Raw genomic sequence first — 20,769 nt, 5'->3', positions numbered from 1 at the left:
CCCGGTAAGTTCATTGGTAACTTGTGTGAGATTGAGGGCATTAAGCTTAGATTGTAGGATGGCCGGGGTGTTAAGCATGTCCCAGTTTAGGTCACCTAGCAGTACGAGCTCTGAAGATAGATGGGGGCAATCAATTCACATATGGTGTCCAGGGCACAGCTGGGGGCAGAAGGTGGTCTATAGCAAGCAGCAACAGTGAGAGACTTGTTTCTGGAAAGGTGGATTTTTAGAAGTAGAAGCTCGAATTGTTTGGGCACAGACCTGGATAGTATGACCGAACTCTGCAGGCTATCTCTGCAGTAGATTGCCACTCCACCCAGTCCAATTGGCAAAATAAGCAGGTTGTTGTGAGCAGGTTGTTGAGTAGCATCCAGCTATTTTAGCTGCTGTGCCTTCATAAGAAAGGTATTCACTCCTCCGTTCCATGGATGATTTACCCTGAGAGGAGAGGGTTACCTGGACACCATGTCAACTCATAGAGGGAGGGAGAGGAGAGAGGGAGAGAGTGAAGTTAGGGAGAGGAGGGAGTGAGGGGGAGGGGAGGTAGGGAGAGGGGTAGTGAGAGGAGGGAGGGTGGAGATAGAGAGACAACTTTGGTGTCCATCTTAGCTATGAATGAAGCTGGATTTTGTAAATGCTATTGTACAATGTGAATGTGGTTTACTGGTAAGTGGAATAGAACAGAATGATTGTATTATGCCTATCAGATTGAGAAACTTCTCTGGGCTTACTTTTGAGCCAATAAATCAACTTATTTTTGGAAATGAACAGTGTGAAAACCCAAGACTGGTGGATAGAGGCCCATGTCACACTGGCAAGCCAGAAGAACATCCATTTTATTACCATTTCAAACCAGTCCAGCTGAACCATAACAACCTACAGTTATCACACCAGTTCAAACCAGTCCAACTGAACCATAACAACCTACTGTTATCACACCAGTTCAAACCAGTCCAACTGAACCATAACAACCTACAGTTATCATCACACCAGTTTAAACCAGTCCAACTGAACCATAACAACCTACAGTTATCACACCAGTTCAAACCAGTCCAACTGAACCATAACAACCTACAGTTATCATTACACCAGTTCAAACCAGTCCAACTGAACCATAACAACCTACAGTTATCACACCAGTTCAAACCAGTCCAACTGAACCATAACAACCTACAGTTATCACACCAGTTCAAACCAGTCCAACTGAACCATAACAACCTACAGTTATCATCACACCAGTTCAAACCAGTCCAACTGAACCATAACAACCTACAGTTATCATCACACCAGTTTAAACCAGTTCAACTGAACCAACTGTTATCATTACACCAGTTCAAACCAGTCCAACTGAACCATAACAACCTACAGTTATCATCACACCAGTTTAAACCAGTCCAACTGAACCATAACAACCTACAGTTATCATTACACCAGTTCAAACCAGTCCAACTGAACCATAACAACCTACAGTTATCATCACACCAGTTCAAACCAGTTGAACCATAACAACCAGTTATCATTACTTCAAACCAGTCCAACCATAACAACCTACAGTTATCATCACACCAGTTCAAACCAGTCCAACTGAACCATAACAACCTACAGTTATCACACCAGTTCAAACCAGTCCAACTGAACCATAACAACCTACAGTTATCATTCAAACCAGTCCAGTTCAAACCAGTTCAAACAACTGAACCATAACAACCTACAGTTATCATCACACCAGTTCAAACCAGTCCAACTGAACCATAACAACCTACAGTTATCATCACACCAGTTCAAACCAGTCCAACTGAACCATAACAACCTACAGTTATCATCACACCAGTTTAAACCAGTTCAACTGAACCATAACAACCTATAGTTATCATTACACCAGTTCAAACCAGTCCAACTGAACCATAACAACCTACAGTTATCATCACACCAGTTTAAACCAGTCCAACTGAACCATAACAACCTACAGTTATCATTACACACAAACCAGTTGAACCAAACAACAGTTATCATCACACCAGTTCAAACCAGTGAACCATAACAACCTAATCACACCATTTTAAACCAGTCCAACTGAACCATAACAACCTACAGTTATCATCACACCAGTTCAAACCAGTTCAACTGAACCATAACAACCTACAGTTATCATCACACCAGTTCAAACCAGTCCAACTGAACCATAACAACCTACAGTTATCATCACACCAGTTTAAACCAGTCCAACTGAACCATAACAACCTACAGTTATCATCACACCAGTTTAAACCAGTCCAACTGAACCATAACAACCTACAGTTATCATCACACCAGTTCAAACCCGTCCAACTGAACCATAACAACCTACAGTTATCATCACACCAGTTTAAACCAGTCCAACTGAACCATAACAACCTACAGTTATCATCACACCAGTTCAAACCCGTCCAACTGAACCATAACAACCTACAGTTATCATCACACCAGTTCAAACCAGTCCAACTGAACCATAACAACCTACAGTTATCATCACACCAGTTCAAACCAGTCCAACTGAACCATAGCAACCTACAGTAATCACATGCATATGCTCATGCGGAACGGCGAGAGAGACAAGTGTGTGTGTTTCTGTGTAACTTTTCCAGCAGAATGAGATATCAGTGCTTCTCTAGGAGTCCATCAGTCATGTGGTTGGGGTGCATTAGGGGTGCATTAGGGGTTTAGGAGGGGTAGCAGAGCTGTGGGAGGTCTGTCTGTGTCAGGAATGTGCAACAGCTGGATAGTGAAGGCGGACAGGAACGGGGGTGACGGGGTAACTGGGCATCAGGGGCACCCAGGACTGAGCCAGGCTGTGGGAACCATGGAGCGGGGCAATTACTGGAAGTTTTCCTCAGATGAGGCTATGTAATGGCCGTTTGGCCCCTGGGGGCCGAGAGCTTAAAAACTATTGAATCAGATACGCTCCTCCTGAACGTCTCCACTCTCAGCTGTTCTCCCTCGTTTTCTTCATCCCTCGCTCTGTCTGTCTCGGTCGGTCGGTCACTCTCTCTCTCTCTCACTCACTCACTCACTCACTCACTCACTCACTCACTCACTCACTCACTCACTCACTCACTCACTCACTCACTCACTCACTCACTCACTCATTCACACAGCTGTAAAATAATGAATGACCTCAAAGGTATGGCCAGTTATGTCATATATTTTTACAAGAGCTGTGAGTAGATGATGGAGTTCACCAACCTATTCACATTTATAATGGTAGTGGTGGCTATATGAACCCAGTGAATGGGTCTCCCTCCCTCTCTCTCTGTCTCTGTCTCTCTCTCTCCCTTCAGTCCCTTTTCAGCCCAGGGGGAGTATTAGAGTTCTATGAGTCAAACCTACCTCAAGAAAGCTCTTCTCACAATACTGCTAACTTGATTGATAGTTAATGAACTGTAATACACTTTCTGACTGGAGTAGTGTTCCGTAGACAATGAGGAGTAATCACAACATTATTCTTGGAGCTGTGGACTATTTTTATTTTATTTTGGAAACATTGATTGAACTGCTTCATTTGAATATCAACCAGTCAGCAGAGACTGTTTAGTGTTCCCTATCAAACAACCCAGATATTTTCCTTCTAGGGAGAGAGTATATGTGTGGTGTGGTGTGTCTTCTGTCTGTGTGTGTGTGTCAGTATGCATGTTCTCTTCATTGAGGACTGTGTGTCTGAGGGGACCCACTCATCAACCTAGCAACAGGAGGGAGGGGCCAGAATGTGAGGGAGAAATTCATATTTGCCAATGAAGCCCCTCTCCAGCACAGTAACCCCTCCTCCTCATGTGGATTTCCCTGTGTGTGTGTGTGATGATTCTGCACTGGGCCGGTGCAAGGAGTGAAACAGTGAGCTGTGCTAGAGGGAGGGTCGGTGTGTGTGTGCATGCTAACAGTGTGCCTTATGGACAGAGGGGGCTTAAGTGACTGTTGACTAGCCGGCTAGTAGGTGGAGGAACAGTAAGAACACAGACAGAACTCCGTGCTTGTGTGATCCAGTGTTTGTTGTGGAATCTATACTCTCAGACTAGGAGGTTCTAGGCGACGGTGGGTTGAAGGAGCGGGATGTCTAAGATGACGTTGTGGTTGGGCCTCCTCCTGGCTCTCAGCGCAGGTCGTCTGGATGCTTGGTTCTGGAACAAGGACCTTGATCCTACTACCCAAGCCCCAACGAAGGCTCCGCCACTGGGAAAGGCAGGAGGACAGCTCAAGAGAGGTGAGGAGAACCTGGCAGGGGTTGGGGCAGAAATCATCAACGTGGCTGATGGGATCCGTAAGTTTGTGCAGACGTGGGACGCGACCCCAACCACTTGGACTGACAGAGGAGTGGCGAGCCCTACCACACAGATGGCTAATAAGGAGGAGTCTGTGTCTGGGGAAGGGTCTGGGGCTAAGGAAGGATCTGGGTCTGGGGAAGGATCTGGGTCTAAGGAAGGATCTGGGTCTGGGTATAAGGAAGGATCTGGGTCTGGGTATAAGGAAGGATCTGGGTCTGGGGAAGGGTCTGGGGCTAAGGAAGGATCTGGGTCTGGGGAAGGATCTGGGTCTAAGGAAGGATCTGGGTCTGGGTATAAGGAAGGATATGGGTCTGGGTATAAGGAAGGATCTGGGTCTGGGGAAGGGTCTGGGGCTAAGGAAGGATCTGGGTCTGGGGAAGGATCTGGGTCTAAGGAAGGATCTGGGTCTGGGTATAAGGAAGGATCTGGGTCTGGGGAAGGATCTGGGTCTAAGGAAGGATCTGGGTCTCAGATGGGTTCAGGATCAGGGTCTGGTTCAGCATCTGGTGTAGGGTCTGGGTTTGGATCGGGGGTTGAGTCTGGTGTAGGTTCAGGGACCGGCTCGGGTTCGGGGTCAGGGCTTGGAGAAAGGGAAAGCTTGGTTCTCCCCACTAACCTAACAGGGGTGGTGGAGGATGACCTCACAGGGGTTGAGGGGGTGAAACAGGGCGAACCAAAGACCAACCTCTCTGACATCTCTTCTCATGACCACAATGGAACCTGCCACCTTGTGCCCTCTGATTGGCCAATCTGCATATCAAGGGGGTCAAAGTATTTCTCGCTGCCCAACTTCCTGAACCACACCTCTGTGGAGGAGGTTGGCGTGGCCCTGAGAGAGTGGGCGTGGCTGGCCAAGGCGGGGTGCCACCATGGAGCCGAATGGTTCCTCTGCCTCCTCCTCGTGCCCAGGTGCCCGCTGCCTGGCCAGGTGCTCGACAAGGTTCCCCTTCTGCCCTGCTGCAGCTTCTGCCAAGTCCTGCAAGACAGCTGCTGGCCAGCCCTGGATGACGGGCGACTTCCTGTAGAGTGTAATTTGCTGCCCGACAGGGATCAGGAGGCGGGGTTGCGGTGTCCGCCATGCGTGTCAGTTAGTAATCGGAAAGGTAAAACCGCGGGTTAGAATGTATCCTGTTTGGAGATACATTTTGAATCCGGTTGTCTGGTCATGACAGGTGTGTGTGTGTGTGTGCATGTGCACGTGTGATTAACACACCTTTGTGAAGTAGCATAGACACGCGTTATCCTCACATTTGAGCGACTTCAAAATGCTTGGCGGCGGTGGGGACTTTCAGTCAGGGACTGCTGATGATTGTACCTTGTTTTGGGGTCAATCTTACTCCACTGCACGTGCTCAGAAGTGTGACATGAACACAAGCATGACTGACCGGCACTATAGACCACCAACCTGGGACCATTTGCATGTTGTGTATGAATGTTAACGTTAATAATAATGTTTTGTCTGCATAGAGTGGAGACAACCCATGAAATATACACAAAGCTTAAGACAAAATCATGCCACAGCATGTTGTTTTCCGACAATGGAAAATACATTTCCTGCATTCTTCCCAATGCAGCATTTATGAGTATTCAGATATGCTCGTACTGTAGGTTGGACTTGTGATTCATGTGATGCAGTAAAGTAGCATATGGAGAAGTGGAAAATGCACACTGTTTAGAATCTGTTCTCCAGGGTTCTGCCACACAAAGGGACAGGAAGACTTCTAAGCTCTACCTGGGCTTTAGCTCGGCAGGCTATGGCAGCTCAATAAATCATTCCCTGCTGAGTATGCATGGGAGAATTGATTGTCTGAGTTCAGAGTCACAGGACATAAAACGCATCAAGCCATATTTATCACACAGCTGTTTTCCCGTGGGGATTTGTAAGTGCTCAGGTTTCTTAGCATGTTATTGAAAATGTTTTTCATTGTCCGTGTTAACTTTACTTTTACCAAGTAGGGTAGGAGTTTAGATAAAGTTGAAATGTTATCATAAACCATAGTGCAATAAAATAGGGGTTAGGCTGTAAAGCCACTATTTTTGGAAGGCTCATTTAAAAGAAATGCATAGCAGTGTACTAGTATATATATATATGTCACTGTTTTCCTAGTTGTAATACATGACAGAATAGGTCAATATGAGACATGATAGAAAGACTGTTTCCTTATATTGGCTGTACTCATTTCATCATAGATTGCACTTGTCGTGTTTTTGCCCAACAAGATAAATTACTTCAGAACAAGTTCATTTGTGATTTACTTGGTGCTTCTGTTTGCCAAGCAAAGCTGTGGAACAGCACCGCGCTTGTCAGCATGTCGTTCTCTTCTGGGATGCATTCCTAGACTTGTACATACACACTGAATCAAACACACACACACACACACACACACACACACACACACACACACACACACACACACACACACACACACACACACACACACACACACACACACACACACACACACACACACACACACACACACACACACACACACACACACAGATACACACACACACTCAGATGCGCACACACACACACACACACACTCAGATGCGCACACACATACACACTCAGATGTGCGCACACACACACACACACACTCAGATGCACACACACATCACACACACACACACACACACACACACACACACACACACACACACACACACACACACACACACACACACACTCAGATGCACACACACACCACACACACACACACACACACAGTGCACTCTTTCCTTTGTTTACTTGAGTTCACTTGTCATTTGAGATGGGAGTTTAAATGGAAAGTCCCTGTTTTATTGTGGAGTTGACGTTAGTCTGTTTTATGGGGACTGTCCCTTAGGCCTCTCTACCACTGTTGTGCCTTTTTCCTATTCCAGTATCCTGTTTTACTGAGTTCACTAAGTGTGTCCTATCAGCATGAGAGGTGGAGATGGATGAAGGGATACATGGGTTGATGGGTCGGCTGATGATGGACCTTTAGGTAGAAGGATGGAAACAAACTATTACAAATAGCCATCTTAAGATTTGACTCAACTATCTGGCTGAAGAGGGTCAACCATCTTGTCTCTGTCAATCTACAAAGCATTTTCAGGCCACTATCTGTACCAATGGAATTCGGCTTGGTGGGCGACAATCAATCCGACCCTTATCGAGATTCACCAGCTTCCTTTCATTGCCATCTTTATATTACACAGCCTCCATACTGCATTCAAGTATTTCTGGGACTCAATCAATGTCTGAAATCAGTGAGCATGAGGACTGGAATGTAGAATGTTTCTAGGAGGAGTGGATGATGCATTCTCAGCAGAGCAGACCACTGCAGTCTGAACAATGGTTTCATCTCATCCACACTGGTGCTGTTATGGACAGTATGGGGTGCGTGGCTGGGGGTGGTAGATTCATGGACAATGATCTGCTCTGGGGAAGAGTGTGGCGATTGTGCTCTCTGGTTTGGGAGAAAGGGTGAGGGTGTCTTTGCGTGCCCCCTTCCAACAAGGAGCTGTCTGATTCGGGCCAGACCGGGGCACTGAATCTCCACGAGGGGTCATGGGTCTCACCCACATTTTTACACAGTCTTTCAGTAACGGTCGAAATGAGTCAATGAAATGTCCAGTCATCCATGTGAAGAAGAGTAAAGAGAAAAACAAAGAGAAAGAGTGAGTCATTTGTGTCGGGGATTTACCAGTTCATTACATGTGAAGGTTCACATTGGTTCACTGGGAAACAATGGGTGGTATAGCATGCTTACATTTACATTTACATTTAAGTCATTTAGCAGACGCTCTTATCCAGAGCGACTTACAAATTGGTGCATTCACCTTATGACATCCAGTGGAACAGCCACTTTACAATAGTGCATCTAAATCTTTTAAGGGGGGTGAGAAGGATTACTTTATCCTATCCTAGGTATTCCTTAAAGAGGTGGGGTTGCCCGCATTGATGTTATCATGCAGTGGATCATGTTTCTTAATAAACAAGTCTTGATTTTTGTAATATCTGTTATGTAAATGGGTTTTATAGGTATGTAGGTAGCAAAACTATTGCTCTACAGTATACCAACTCAAATCACTCAGACAGTTGAATTCCCAGAAGACTCCAAATATGGGCAAAATCTCGTAAAGATGGGCCCTTACCAGAGAAAACCTAGCTGCTGTGGCACCAAATGTTATGTTATGTTATGTGTGACCAATCCAACCATTAGCTTGAATAGCAGAATGGGGCTTTTTTGACATTCAGCCAATTGAGCCAATGTACAAGGTTGGATTTAGTGATGTCATCTTTGTGGAGTGCTCTGCTTTCTTGTTTCCTGTTCCATTATCAATCATTTTTAACTGACCATAGCCGGGGTTTGGCCAAATATGGATTAAGGGCTGACCTGGGAACAGTAGAAATGCCATAGATGTCACAGCTGTGTTGCCTCACTCTGAAGTGTTAACTGATGGGCTTTCAGTTCTGGCACTGCTCCCCCTTTCTGTAGCTCTCCAGGTCAGTTGGTCTGGTCCTCTGGGATGTGTCACAGCTGGAGAGGTTGGACCATTCAGACTTTCTAACAGGGGGGTCCTTGGAGAGGATGGAAAGTGGAGTTAGATACTCTATATCTCAAACACCAGCTGACATCTGTCTGTTTCTGGTACAGTAAGATCAGTGTTTCACATTACAGCCTGTTCCAATGGTCTTTGATGGGCTCGTCACCAACTGTAACAAGCATTGCAAGTTAGCACCAATAAACAATGATGATGGTTTCATTTTTGGCTACTTACATTTATTTAATTTATTTTTTTACCCCTTTTTCTCCCCAATTCCGTGGTATCCAATTGGTAGTTACAGTCTTGTCCCATTGCTGCAACTCCCGTACGGACTCGGGAAAGGCGAAGGTCAGGAGCCGTGCGTCTTCTGAAACACAACCCTGCCAAGGGTTGCTTCTTGACACAATGCCCGCTTAACCCCGAAGACAGCCGTACCAATGTGTCGGAGGAAACACTGTGCACCTGGCGACCGAGTCAGCGTGCACTGTGCCCGGCCCGCCACAGGAGTCGCTAGAGCACGATGGAACAAGGACATCCCTGCTGGCCAAACCCTCCCCTAACCCGGACAACACTGGGCCACCCCATGGGTCTCCCGGTCTCGGCCGGCTAAGACAGAGCCTGGACTCGAACCAGGATCTCTAGTGGCACAGCTAGCACTGCGATGCAGTGCCTTAGTCCACTGCGCCTCTCGGGAGGCCCCCTGCTACTTACATTACTGTAATTAAAGTACATTCTTATGTCCGTACAGTAGTTTTGGCACTGTCATCTTGGAACCTGGGGGTTTAAACAAACAGTTGTTTGATGTTCGGCCTCTGGGTCTCTCTGATGCATCATTGAATTAGGAAAATAGTTTTCTGTTGCTCTTTGCACACAGTTAGTTAGGCCTTCTCATTTTCCCAAGCAATTACTTATTACAGTTTTCAGACGAAGAAAACAGCACCATTTCTTCAGCACGGTCTCGAGGCAATGAAACCTTTTACAACGAAGTAGTGCTCTGTTAACTTTTTTATTGTTCACTGTGACATACCTAAGTTTATTTAAAACAGAGTGAAACTCAGACATAAGGTAACTAGACTGTACTGGACTGTCTACTTGGTAACTGGACTGTAGTTTAGTCAATGTTTGGGTTGCGGGACATTTTATGTATGCCCTCTTGGCTAAGAGGGAGCTCTTTGCTAGGATAACAGAAGTGAAGAGGAGAGGATGAAGATAGGATAGAGAGGTGAGGGGATAAAATAACGTTATACAGTACATACGAAAAGTATACATGCCCCTTGACTTTTTCCACATTTTGTCACATTACAGACTTATTCTAAAATGGATTAAATCGTTTTTTCTCCTCATCAATCTACACATATTACCCCATAATGACAATGCGCTTTGATTTGTTGTTGTTGCAAAAATCACCTTATTTACGTAAGTATTCAGACCCTCTGCTATGACAGTCGAAATTGAGCTCAGGTGCATCCTATTTCAATTGATCATCCTTGAGATGTTTCTACAACTTGATTGGAGTTCACTTGTGGTAAATTAAGTTGATTGTACATGATTTGGAATGGCACACACCTGCCTATATAAGGTCCCACAGTTGACAGTGCAACCATCTCTGCAGCACTCCACCAATCAGGCCTTTATGGTAGAGTGGCCAGACGGAAGCCATTCCTCTGTAAAACGCATGACAGCCCGCTTGGAGTTTGCCAAAATGTACCTAAAGACTCTCAGACCATGAGAAACAAGATTCTCTGGTCTTATGAAACCAAGATTGAACTATTTGGCCTGAATGCCAAGCGTCATGTCTGGAGGAAACCTGGCACCATCCATACGGTGAAGCGTGGTGGTAGCAGCATCATGCTGTGGGGATATTTTTCAGTGGCAGGGACTGGGAGACTAGTCAGGGCCGAGAGAAAGATGAACGGAGCAAAGTACAGAGTTCTCAGGACCTCAGACTGGAGTGAAGGTTCACCTTCCAGAAGGACAACGATCCTAAGCACACAGCCAAGACAACGCAGAAGTGTTTTCGGGAAGAGTCTCAGAATGTCCTTGAGTGGCCCAGCCACAGCCCGGACTTGAAACAAATCGAACATTTCTGGAGAGGCCTGAAAATAGGGGTGCAGCAACCCTCTCCATACAATCTGACAGAGCTTGAGAGGATCTTAAGATAAAATGGGAATCTCCCAAAATACAGGTGTACCATGCTTGTAGAGTCATACCCAAGAAGACTTGAGGCTGTAATCGAGTAAAAGGTATGGATACTTATGTAAATGTAATATTTTGTTTTTAATACATGCTTTTAATACATTTGCTAAAATGTCTAGACCTTTTTTTTGCTAAATCATTATGGGTTATTGTGTGTAGATTGATGAGGGAAACATTTTAAAAAATCCATTTTAGAATAAGTCTGTAACGTAACAAAATGTTGAAAAAGTCAAGGGGTCTGAATACTTTCTGAATGCACTGTATATACAGCTAAATATATCAAATTTCAACACTGACATGAATGTAACTGTTTCTTTTATTCACCAAGGAGGAGTGATTCATTCTCAGTGTAATGTATTGTTATGGATATGAATGACTGCAGGTTGGTGTATGTATTCATTGGCAAGCAGGGTTTTTGTAGCTTCAAGATTTCTCACAGTTTTTCTAGATTGTATTCGTATAGTGCTTTCCATCATGTCTAAAAGTACTTCATACCGTAACTCACCCTCATCCACTAGCACCTACCTGGGTGATACAACATGGCAGCCATTTTGTGCCTCACAGAAACCACCCACCACACACAAGCTCCAACTAGTTTTCTCAATGTATGCGTTGCATGCAAACCCTCCTCCTGGACATATTAAATGATTAGTCATGGTCTGAGAGCCAGTCGTTAGCCCTCGTCCCGAGCCACTTCAGCATGTTTAGACTGGCAGGCCTGTTGTGCTGGGCTCTGGGCCCAGACGCTGGGTACTGTACTTAACAAAGCTTATTGTACACACACACACACACACACACACACACACACACACACACACACACACACACATCCTAGTTTTTGTTTTGGGTTCTTTAGTTTGTGCATGACATTCTATGGTCAGTGCATGCATTGTTTAGGCCACTCACTTCACAAAATGATGCTGCCAAGTTATTCCAAATATGGAAGTTCATGATATAGCAGGTGACATACAGAGATCAGGTGACTATCAGGTGAATAAGCTCAGCTCACAGACATACAGTGCATTCAGTATTCAGACCAAATTGATTAAATTGTTTATTATCCTCATCAATCTACACACAATACTCCATAATGACAAAGCAAGAAGAGGTTTTCAGAATTTGTTGCACATTTAAAATGTGCACTGTAGGCCATGGATTTTCCAATCTGGGGGAGGTGGGAATATATTCCCTATTGGGATGGGACATCTGTAGTACGTAATCAACAGGATATTCCCTTAATCTATGTCTGACTGGGAATCCTTGGAAAGCTGTTAGGTTCCCTACTACTGCAGTGCTGTGGAACGTCTCTGAGCGTTGCCAGGATAGCGTGAAGGATCAGACCAGTGTGGAGAATCATGGAATCATGTCAGATTGGGAACAGGGAGGGGAAGCTGCCTGCCTGGCCAGCCACCCTGGTCCCATGTGGCTCAGCTGCTAAATGACTGAAATGAAATGTGATCCTGGGATGTGGCGGTGGTGTTCCCACGTTCTCCTCTGTCAACACGACATCTGCCTGCATGGGAATCCCCAATCAATGCAGTGCAACTCAGTCCCAGTTGATTTTGTATAGTGCAGTACAAGTGTGTGAGTCGATGGATTCTCTGTTATGACATCCATGTTGGTAGTCATGGGGCGGCAGCGTAGCCTAGTGGTTAGAGCGTTGGACTAGTAACCGTAAGGTTGCGAGTTCAAACCCCCGAGCTGACAAGGTACAAATCTGTCGTTCTGCCCCTGAACAGGCAGTTAACCCACTGTTCCCAGGCCGTCATTGAAAATAAGAATATGTTCTTAACTGACTTGCCTGGTTAAATAAAGGTAAAATAAATAAAATAAAAAACATGGCTGTACTTTCTGACAGCTATAGTGGATACATTCCATATTCCTCTTTTGTTCTGCCTCTCTTATCTAACTTTTTCATTATCATTCATTGTAATTATCGGTAGACAGAAAGCAGTTACTCCCTGTGTGTTGGTTAGTGGTTGCGGTAGAGTTGCGTTAGTGTCTGTGGTAGTGTTGGGTTAGTGTCTGCGGTAGTGTCGGGTTAGTGTCTGCGGTAGTGTTGCGTTAGTGTCTGTGGTAGTGTTGGGTTAGTGTCTGCGGTAGTGTTGGTTAGTGTCTACGGTAGTGTCGGGTTAGTGTCGGGTTAGTGTCTGCGGTAGTGTTGCATTAGTGTCTGTGGTAGTGTTGGGTTAGTGTCTGCAGTAGTGTTGGGTTAGTGTCTGTGGTAGTGTTGTCATTATCATTCATTGTAATTATCGGTAGACAGAAAGCAGTTACTCCCTGAGGCTCTTTTGTGACTCGGGTTAGTGTTGAGTTAGTGTATGCGGTAGTGTCGGGTTAGTGTCTGCGGTAGTGTTGCATTAGTGTCTGTGGTAGTATTGGGTTAGTGTCTGCAGTAGTGTTGGGTTAGTGTCTGCGGTAGTGTTGGTTAGTGTCTGCGGTAGTGTTGGTTTAGTGTCTGCGGTAGTGTTGCATTAGTGTCTGTGGTAGTGTTGGGTTAGTGTCTGCGGTAGTGTTGGGTTAGTGTCTGCGGTAGTGTTGGGTTAGTGTCTGCGGTAGTGTTGCGTTAGTGTCTGCGGTAGTGTCGGGTTAGTGTCTGCGGTAGTGTCGGGTTAGTGTCTGCGGTAGTGTTGCGTTAGTGTCTGTGGTAGTGTTGGGTTAGTGTCTGCGGTAGTGTTGGGTTAGTGTCTGCAGTAGTGTTGCGTTAGTGTCTGTGGTAGTGTTGGGTTAGTGTCTGCGGTAGTGTTGCGTTAGTGTCTGTAATAGTGTTGGGTTAGTGTCTGTGGTAGTGTTGGGTTAGTGTCTGCGGTAGTGCTGTGTTAGTGTCTGTGGTAGTGTCGGGTTAGTGTCTGCGGTAGTGTTGGTTAGTGTCTACGGTATTGTCGGGTTAGTGTCTGCGGTAGTGTCTGCGGTAGTGTCGGGTTAGTGTCTGCGGTAGTGTCGGGTTAGTGTCTGCGGTAGTGTTGGGTTAGAGTCTGCGGTGGTGTTGGTTAGTGTCTGTGGTAGTGTTGGGTTAGTGTCTGCGGTAGTGTTGGGTTAGTGTCTGCGGTGTGTTGGTTAGTGTCTGCGGTAGTGTTGGGTTAGTGTCTGCGGTAGTGTCGGGTTAGTGTCTGCGGTAGTGCCGGGTTAGTGTCTGCGGTAGTGTCGGGTTAGTGTCTGCGGTAGTGTTGGGTTAGTGTCTGCGGTAGTGTTGGGTTAGTGTCTGCGGTAGTGTTGGGTTAGTGTCTGCGGTAGTGTTGGGTTAGTGTCGGGTAGTGTTGGGTTAGTGTCTGCGGTAGTGTCGGGTTAGTGTCTGCGGTAGTGCGGGTTAGTGTCTGCGGTAGTGTCGGGTTAGTGTCTGCGGTGGTGTTGGGTTAGTGTCTGCGGTAGTGTTGGGTTAGTGTCTGCGGTAGTGTTGGGTTAGTGTCTGCGGTAGTGTTGGGTTAGTGTCTGCCGTAGTGTTGGGTTAGTATCTGTGGTAGTGCCGGGTTAGTGTCTGCGGTAGTGTCGGGTTAGTGTCTGCGGTAGTGTTGGGTTAGTGTCTGCGGTAGTGTTGGGTTAGTGTCTGCGGTAGTGTTGGGTTAGTGTCTGCGGTAGTGTTGGGTTAGTGTCTGCGGTAGTGTTGGGTTAGTGTCTGCGGTAGTGTCGGATTAGTGTCTGCGGTAGTGTCGGGTTAGTGTCTGCGGTAGTGCCGGGTTAGTGTCTGCGGTAGTGTTGGGTTAGTGTCTGCGGTAGTGTTGGGTTAGTATCTGTGGTAGTGCCGGGTTAGTGTCTGCGGTAGTGTCGGGTTAGTGTCTGCGGTAGTGTCGGGTTAGTGTCTGCGGTAGTGTCGGGTTAGTGTCTGCGGTAGTGTTGGGTTAGTGTCTGCGGTAGTGCCGGGTTAGTGTCTGTGGTAGTGTCGGGTTAGTGTCTGCGGTAGTGTTGGGTTAGTGTCTGCGGTAGTGTCGGGTTAGTGTCTGCGGTAGTGTTGGGTTAGTGTCTGCAGTAGTGTTGCGTTAGTGTCTGTGGTAGTGTTGGGTTAGTGTCTGCGGTAGTGTTGCGTTAGTGTCTGTAATAGTGTTGGGTTAGTGTCTGCGGTAGTGTCGGGTTAGTGTCTGCGGTAGTGTTGCGTTAGTGTCTGTGGTAGTGTTGGGTTAGTGTCTGCGGTAGTGTCGGGTTAGTGTCTGCGGTAGTGTTGCGTTAGTGTCTGTGGTAGTGTTGGGTTAGTGTCTGCGGTAGTGCTGTGTTAGTGTCTGTGGTAGTGTCGGGTTAGTGTCTGCGGTAGTGTTGGTTAGTGTCTACGGTATTGTCGGGTTAGTGTCTGCGGTAGTGTCTGCGGTAGTGTCGGGTTAGTGTCTGCGGTAGTGTCGGGTTAGTGTCTGCGGTAGTGTTGGGTTAGAGTCTGCGGTGGTGTTGGTTAGTGTCTACGGTAGTGTCGGGTTAGTGTCTGCGGTAGTGTCGGGTTAGTGTCTGCGGTAGTGCCGGGTTAGTGTCTGCGGTAGTGTTGGATTAGTATCTGTGGTAGTGCCGGGTTAGTGTCTGCGGTAGTGTCGGGTTAGTGTCTGCGGTAGTGTTGGGTTAGTGTCTGCGGCAGTGTTGGGTTAGTGTCTGCGGTAGTGTTGGGTTAGTGTCTGCGGTAGTGTTGGGTTAGTGTCTGCGGTAGTGTTGGGTTAGTGTCTGCGGTAGTGTCGGATTAGTGTCTGCGGTAGTGTCGGGTTAGTGTCTGCGGTAGTGCCGGGTTAGTGTCTGCGGTAGTGTTGGGTTAGTGTCTGCGGTAGTGTTGGGTTAGTATCTGTGGTAGTGCCGGGTTAGTGTCTGCGGTAGTGTCGGGTTAGTGTCTGCGGTAGTGTCGGGTTAGTGTCTGCGGTAGTGTTGGGTTAGTGTCTGCGGTAGTGTTGGGTTAGTGTCTGCGGTAGTGCCGGGTTAGTGTCTGTGGTAGTGTCGGGTTAGTGTCTGCGGTAGTGTTGGGTTAGTGTCTGCGGTAGTGTCGGGTTAGTGTCTGCGGTAGTGTTGGGTTAGTGTCTGCGGTAGTGTTGGTTAGTGTCTGCGGTAGTGTTGGGTTAGTGTCTGCGGTAGTGTTGTGTTAGTGTCTGCGGTAGTGTTGGGTTAGTATCTGTGGTAGTGTTGGGTTAGTGTCTGCGGTAGTGTTGGGTTAGTGTCTGCGGTAGTGTTGGGTTAGTGTCTGCGGTAGTGTTGGGTTAGTGTCTGTGGTAGTGTTGGGTTAGTGTCTGCGGTAGTGTTGGGTTAGTGTCTGCGGTAGTGTTGGGTTAGTGTCTGCGGTAGTGTTGGGTTAGTGTCTGCGGTAGTGTTGTGTTAGTGTCTGCGGTAGTGTTGGGTTAGTATCTGTGGTAGTGTTGTGTTAGTGTCTGCGGTAGTGTTGGGTTAGTGTCTGCGGTAGTGTTGGGTTAGTGTCTGCGGTAGTGTTGTGTTAGTGTCTGCGGTAGTGTTGGGTTAGTATCTGTGGTAGTGTTGTGTTAGTGTCTGCGGTAGTGTTGGGTTAGTGTCTGCGGTAGTGTTGGGTTAGTGTCTGCGGTAGTGTTGTGTTAGTGTCTGCGGTAGTGTTGGGTTAGTATCTGTGGTAGTGTTGTGTTAGTGTCTGCGGTAGTGTTGTGTTAGTGTCTGCGGTAGTGTTGTATTAGTATCTGTGGTAGTGTTGGGTTAGTGTCTGCGGTAGTGTTGGGTTAGTGTCTGCGGTAGTGTTGGGTTAGTGTCTGCGGTAGTGTTGGGTTAGTGTCTGCGGTAGTGTTGGGTTAGTATCTGTGGTAGTGTTGTGTTAGTGTCTGCGGTAGTGTTGTGTTAGTGTCTGCGGTAGTGTTGTATGTAGTATCTGTGGTAGTGTTGTGTTAGTGTCTGCGGTAGTGTTGTGTTAGTGTCTGCGGTAGTGTTGTATTAGTATCTGTGGTAGTGTTGGGTTAGTGTCTGCGGTAGTGTTGGGTTAGTGTCTGCGGTAGTGTTGGGTTAGTGTTGGGCTAACCGGGCCACAGCTGTGAATGCCCTAGCGCCCTGTCAGATGGACCAATAGCAGGTTCATCCGATGAGAAGCTTCCTCCCCCTCGCCCTCTCTGCCTCCCACTAATTGGCTGAATTCCCACAGGATCTTCAGCTAAGCTTCGGTTGACGTGCAGGTTTAGAATGTAGATAGCATAACAACAGTGTCCAGTGAGACCCTAGCTGGCTTAGCAAAATGGTGTGGGAGTGAGTACAGGCTGTACAGAGTAAGTGGTGTTGCTGTGTTAGTGTGTGGAAACACATGTTTGAGATTAGTCCAAAAAGTATTGAGTCTCCAAATGTTCCAATTCATTTTAGGATGTAGTACGATAGTCCTTGTGTATTGGTTGTTGTCCAAGGGCTGCACCCAAGTACTATCCAAAAGTCCAATAAATTACATTCACACAAGTCACAACTGGAAGTATGATACTAATATGAGACATGATGCATTTTAAAATGTAGGCTTACTCAACCACCTGAAAGGGCATTCATAGATTTAGCCCGTGGTAACTTGTAGAAATAGACACTGGCTGAAATGAGATTTTAACCAATTAGCATTCAGGATTTAGACCCACCCGTTGTATAATCTTCATTATAAACTGGGTGGTTCGAGTCCTGAATGCTGATTGGCCGACAACCGTGGTATATCAGACCCTATACCATAGGTGTTACTGTTTTAATTAAGTTGGTAACCAGTTTATAATAGCAATAATTCACCTCAGGGGTTTGTGTTATATGGCAAATATACCACGGCTAATGGCTGTATCCAGGCACTCCACGTTGCATCGTGCATAAGAACAGCCCGTATCAGTGGTATATTGCCCATATACCACACCCCCTCGTGCCTTATTGCGTAAGTATGATATGATATTGCACATACTTATGAATGCCACTTTTGGCCATTGAGAAGTTAGATCCCCTTTAGGATACACCATTAGCTATTGGAATAACTCCTCATGGTTCAGTCTAGATCCTCTGAGACTTAATGACTTGTGTTACGGAGTTCACTTCCCCTGTTTAAGTTTACATCACTGGAGGGATAGGAAATCTCAAGTATCTCTGGTTCGTGTGACATTCACATTGTACAGTGTGGGCTTTTCTGTAAACATCTGTCATAAATCTACTCTGACAGTTCACCCATGAGAGGATGTCTGTCTGTCCAGTGTTTAGTTCCCTAGAGGTGCTATTTCATGTGAATGTGATGGTTAGTCTCATGAAATATCCTCATTTCCCTCTAGGCTATTTGAGTCCATGGGAATTGGATTACATTCAGATGTTTTTCCATGCTAAAACAGCCCAAGTTCATTTGAAACTCTCTCCATAAAGCCTTATTTTTGCTTTTATTTGACATCTACTACCTACCTTGGTCAATCAGACTTACTGCTGCACTTGAAAGATAATGTGAGCTGTCACGAGATCTGCTATCGCCCATCATAGAAACATAGAAGGGTTCATCATTGACCGCATACTGTAGACCCGTGAACCGTTTTGACCTGTCCTAGGTGAGGTTGAACCATTAACTAATAAAGTCTGAAGCCCAATTGACTCTGAAGCCCTACTGAGTCTGAAACCCTATTGACTCTGAAGCCCTATTGAGTCTGAAGCCCTATTGAGTCTGAAACCCTATTGAGTCTGAAACCCTATTCAGTCTAAAACCATATTGAGTCTGAAGCCCTATTGACTCTGAAGCCCTATTGACTCTGAAACCCTATTGAGTCTGAAACCCTATTGAGTCTAAAACCATATTGAGTCTGAAGCCCTATTGAGTCTACTGGGGTTGGTCCACGTGGCCTGAGGTTTGTCATTTCACTCTGCAACAGACCTTTGCTGACATTTTGCTGACCTTTCGTTAGGTCAGTTGATTTACATTTGGTTGGGTTGTCAGGCAACGTGAATTCAACGTGAAATTCAAAACATTTCACCACGTCATTGGATTTTAGTTAAATGTTGGGTGAAAAAAATATTAAATTGCCTTGGATTACTTTTACTTTTTTCAAATCCAATCCGTTTTCCACTTTGTTTCAACATCATCATATATAATTTTTTTGTTGAAATGTTGTGGAAATAACGTTGATTCAACCAGTTTTTGCCCAGTGGCTTTGTTGTTAACTTCACTGCACATGTATGTGTATGGCCTGAGGCACTCATCCTGGCTAAGTCACTTGGTGAAGCACAGCACACCAATCAAGGCATGATGCTTTCTAATCTGCTATTGCACTGTGCCCTTGTACCCTTCGGTAACTTCATGTCAATGATAAAGTACTCTGTGTATGCTTACTCTATGCCCTTAACAACTGACTCAGGATCAGTTTGGCTGTTTAGCTGAGGGTTAAATTTGGGGGTATGGTAAAGGAAGATGGTACAGGCTGTGAAAAAAAGGAACAGTCTAGAAGCTAAAATGATTATTCGGCTGTCCCCATAGTAGAACCCTTTTTGATTCCAGGTAGAACTAGGGGTGCAAAGCTACCAGTAGTTTACCGAAGTTACCGGAATCTTCATCGTCATTTTTGGTAACAGAAAATATATGGCAATCTATCATAACTTTGGTAATTTATACTTGAATAACTTTTACAAAATGATACAGTATCTAGGATTATGTTTTTAAATATCTGTGTCCATATTGGCCACAGGTTTCTAGTATATAGGATTATGTTTTAAAATATCTGTGTCCAAATTGGCCACAGGTTTCTAGTATATAGGATTATGTTTTTAAATATCTGTGTCCAAATTGGCCACAGGTTTCTAGTATATAGGATTATGTTTTTAAATATCTGTGTCCACATTGGCCACAGGTTTCTAGTATATAGGATTATGTTTTAAAATATCTGTGTCCAAATTGGCCACAGGTTTCTAGTATATAGGATTATGTTTTAAAATATCTGTGTCCAAATATTTCTGTGTTATGTTTTAAAATATCTGTGTCCACATTGGCCACAGGTTTCTAGTATATAGGATTATGTTTTAAAATATCTGTGTCCAAATTGGCCACAGGTTTCTAGTATATAGGATTATGTTTTAAAATATCTGTGTCCAAATTGGCCACAGGTTTCTAGTATATAGGATTATGTTTTTAAATATCTGTGTCCACATTGGCCACAGGTTTCTAGTATACAGACCATCTGGTTCAAGAGAAAATAGCCTAAATAATGAAACTCTGCAACTCGTACAACTATTGACTTTTTTCACAACTGCCACCAGTTTGACACTGAAACATTGTCAACAAATTCATAGTAAAATAAATAAAAGTGTGTAAAACAATTTTTTATATATATTTCATGCTGAAACCCTCATATTAAACACCAATGATATTCACTAAGTTGATGGTTTATATTTTGGATAATGTTTTGCAGGTTTTATATTCAATGTTTTATTTGAAAATCATCTTATTTAATATACTGTATGTTACATGTTAAGGTCACACAGAGCGCCAGAGATAATTACAGACGCTTGTGATAATCTGAAGTACCCAAAAGGGACACTAGATGTCTTGTGATAGATTAAATAAAATCCTTGAAAGATACCAACATTCTGGTAATTTACTGGTAAACTTTTAAAGTTTCCAGTAATATACCCTCCCTTTGCAATGCTGGGTAGAACCCTTTTGGTTCCGGGTAAAAACCCTTTTGGGTTCCATATTAAACCCTTTTCACAGAGGGTTTTACATGGAACCCAAAAGGGTTATCTTATGGGGACAGCCAAAGAACCCTTTTTGGAGTGTATAGCTGATCCTAAACCAGTTGTTAAGTGATTAGCGTAAACAGGAGCTGAAAAAAAGGACTGGTCCAGAAACAACTCA

At 45.2% G+C, this 20,769-nt stretch overlaps 1 protein-coding gene across 5 annotated transcripts in view; it reads left to right on the top strand.

Annotated features, from left to right (window-relative positions):
* The window catches only part of LOC118378615 (collagen alpha-1(XVIII) chain-like), a 92,079-nt gene that overhangs the window by 51,350 nt on the left and 19,960 nt on the right, over positions 1 to 20,769 (top strand). For 2 of the 5 annotated variants that reach the window (XM_052506691.1, XM_052506690.1), the window contains exon 1: positions 3,836 to 5,398. The exons of 1 other annotated variant lie outside the window; for it this stretch is intronic. In XM_052506691.1, the coding sequence (XP_052362651.1) occupies positions 4,084 to 5,398 (1,315 nt within the window). In that variant the 5' untranslated portion in view covers positions 3,836 to 4,083. Of the gene's footprint in view, positions 1 to 3,835; positions 5,399 to 20,769 lie in introns of those variants that run through there. 2 more of the 5 variants (XM_052506693.1, XM_052506692.1) reach the window with 1 other exon arrangement.

The sequence above is a fragment of the Oncorhynchus keta genome, unplaced genomic scaffold (assembly GCF_023373465.1).
Source record: "Oncorhynchus keta strain PuntledgeMale-10-30-2019 unplaced genomic scaffold, Oket_V2 Un_contig_2724_pilon_pilon, whole genome shotgun sequence".
NCBI lineage: Eukaryota > Metazoa > Chordata > Actinopteri > Salmoniformes > Salmonidae > Oncorhynchus > Oncorhynchus keta.
Note: the sequence above shows the minus strand (reverse complement) of the source record. Positions and strands in the feature narration are given on the sequence as shown.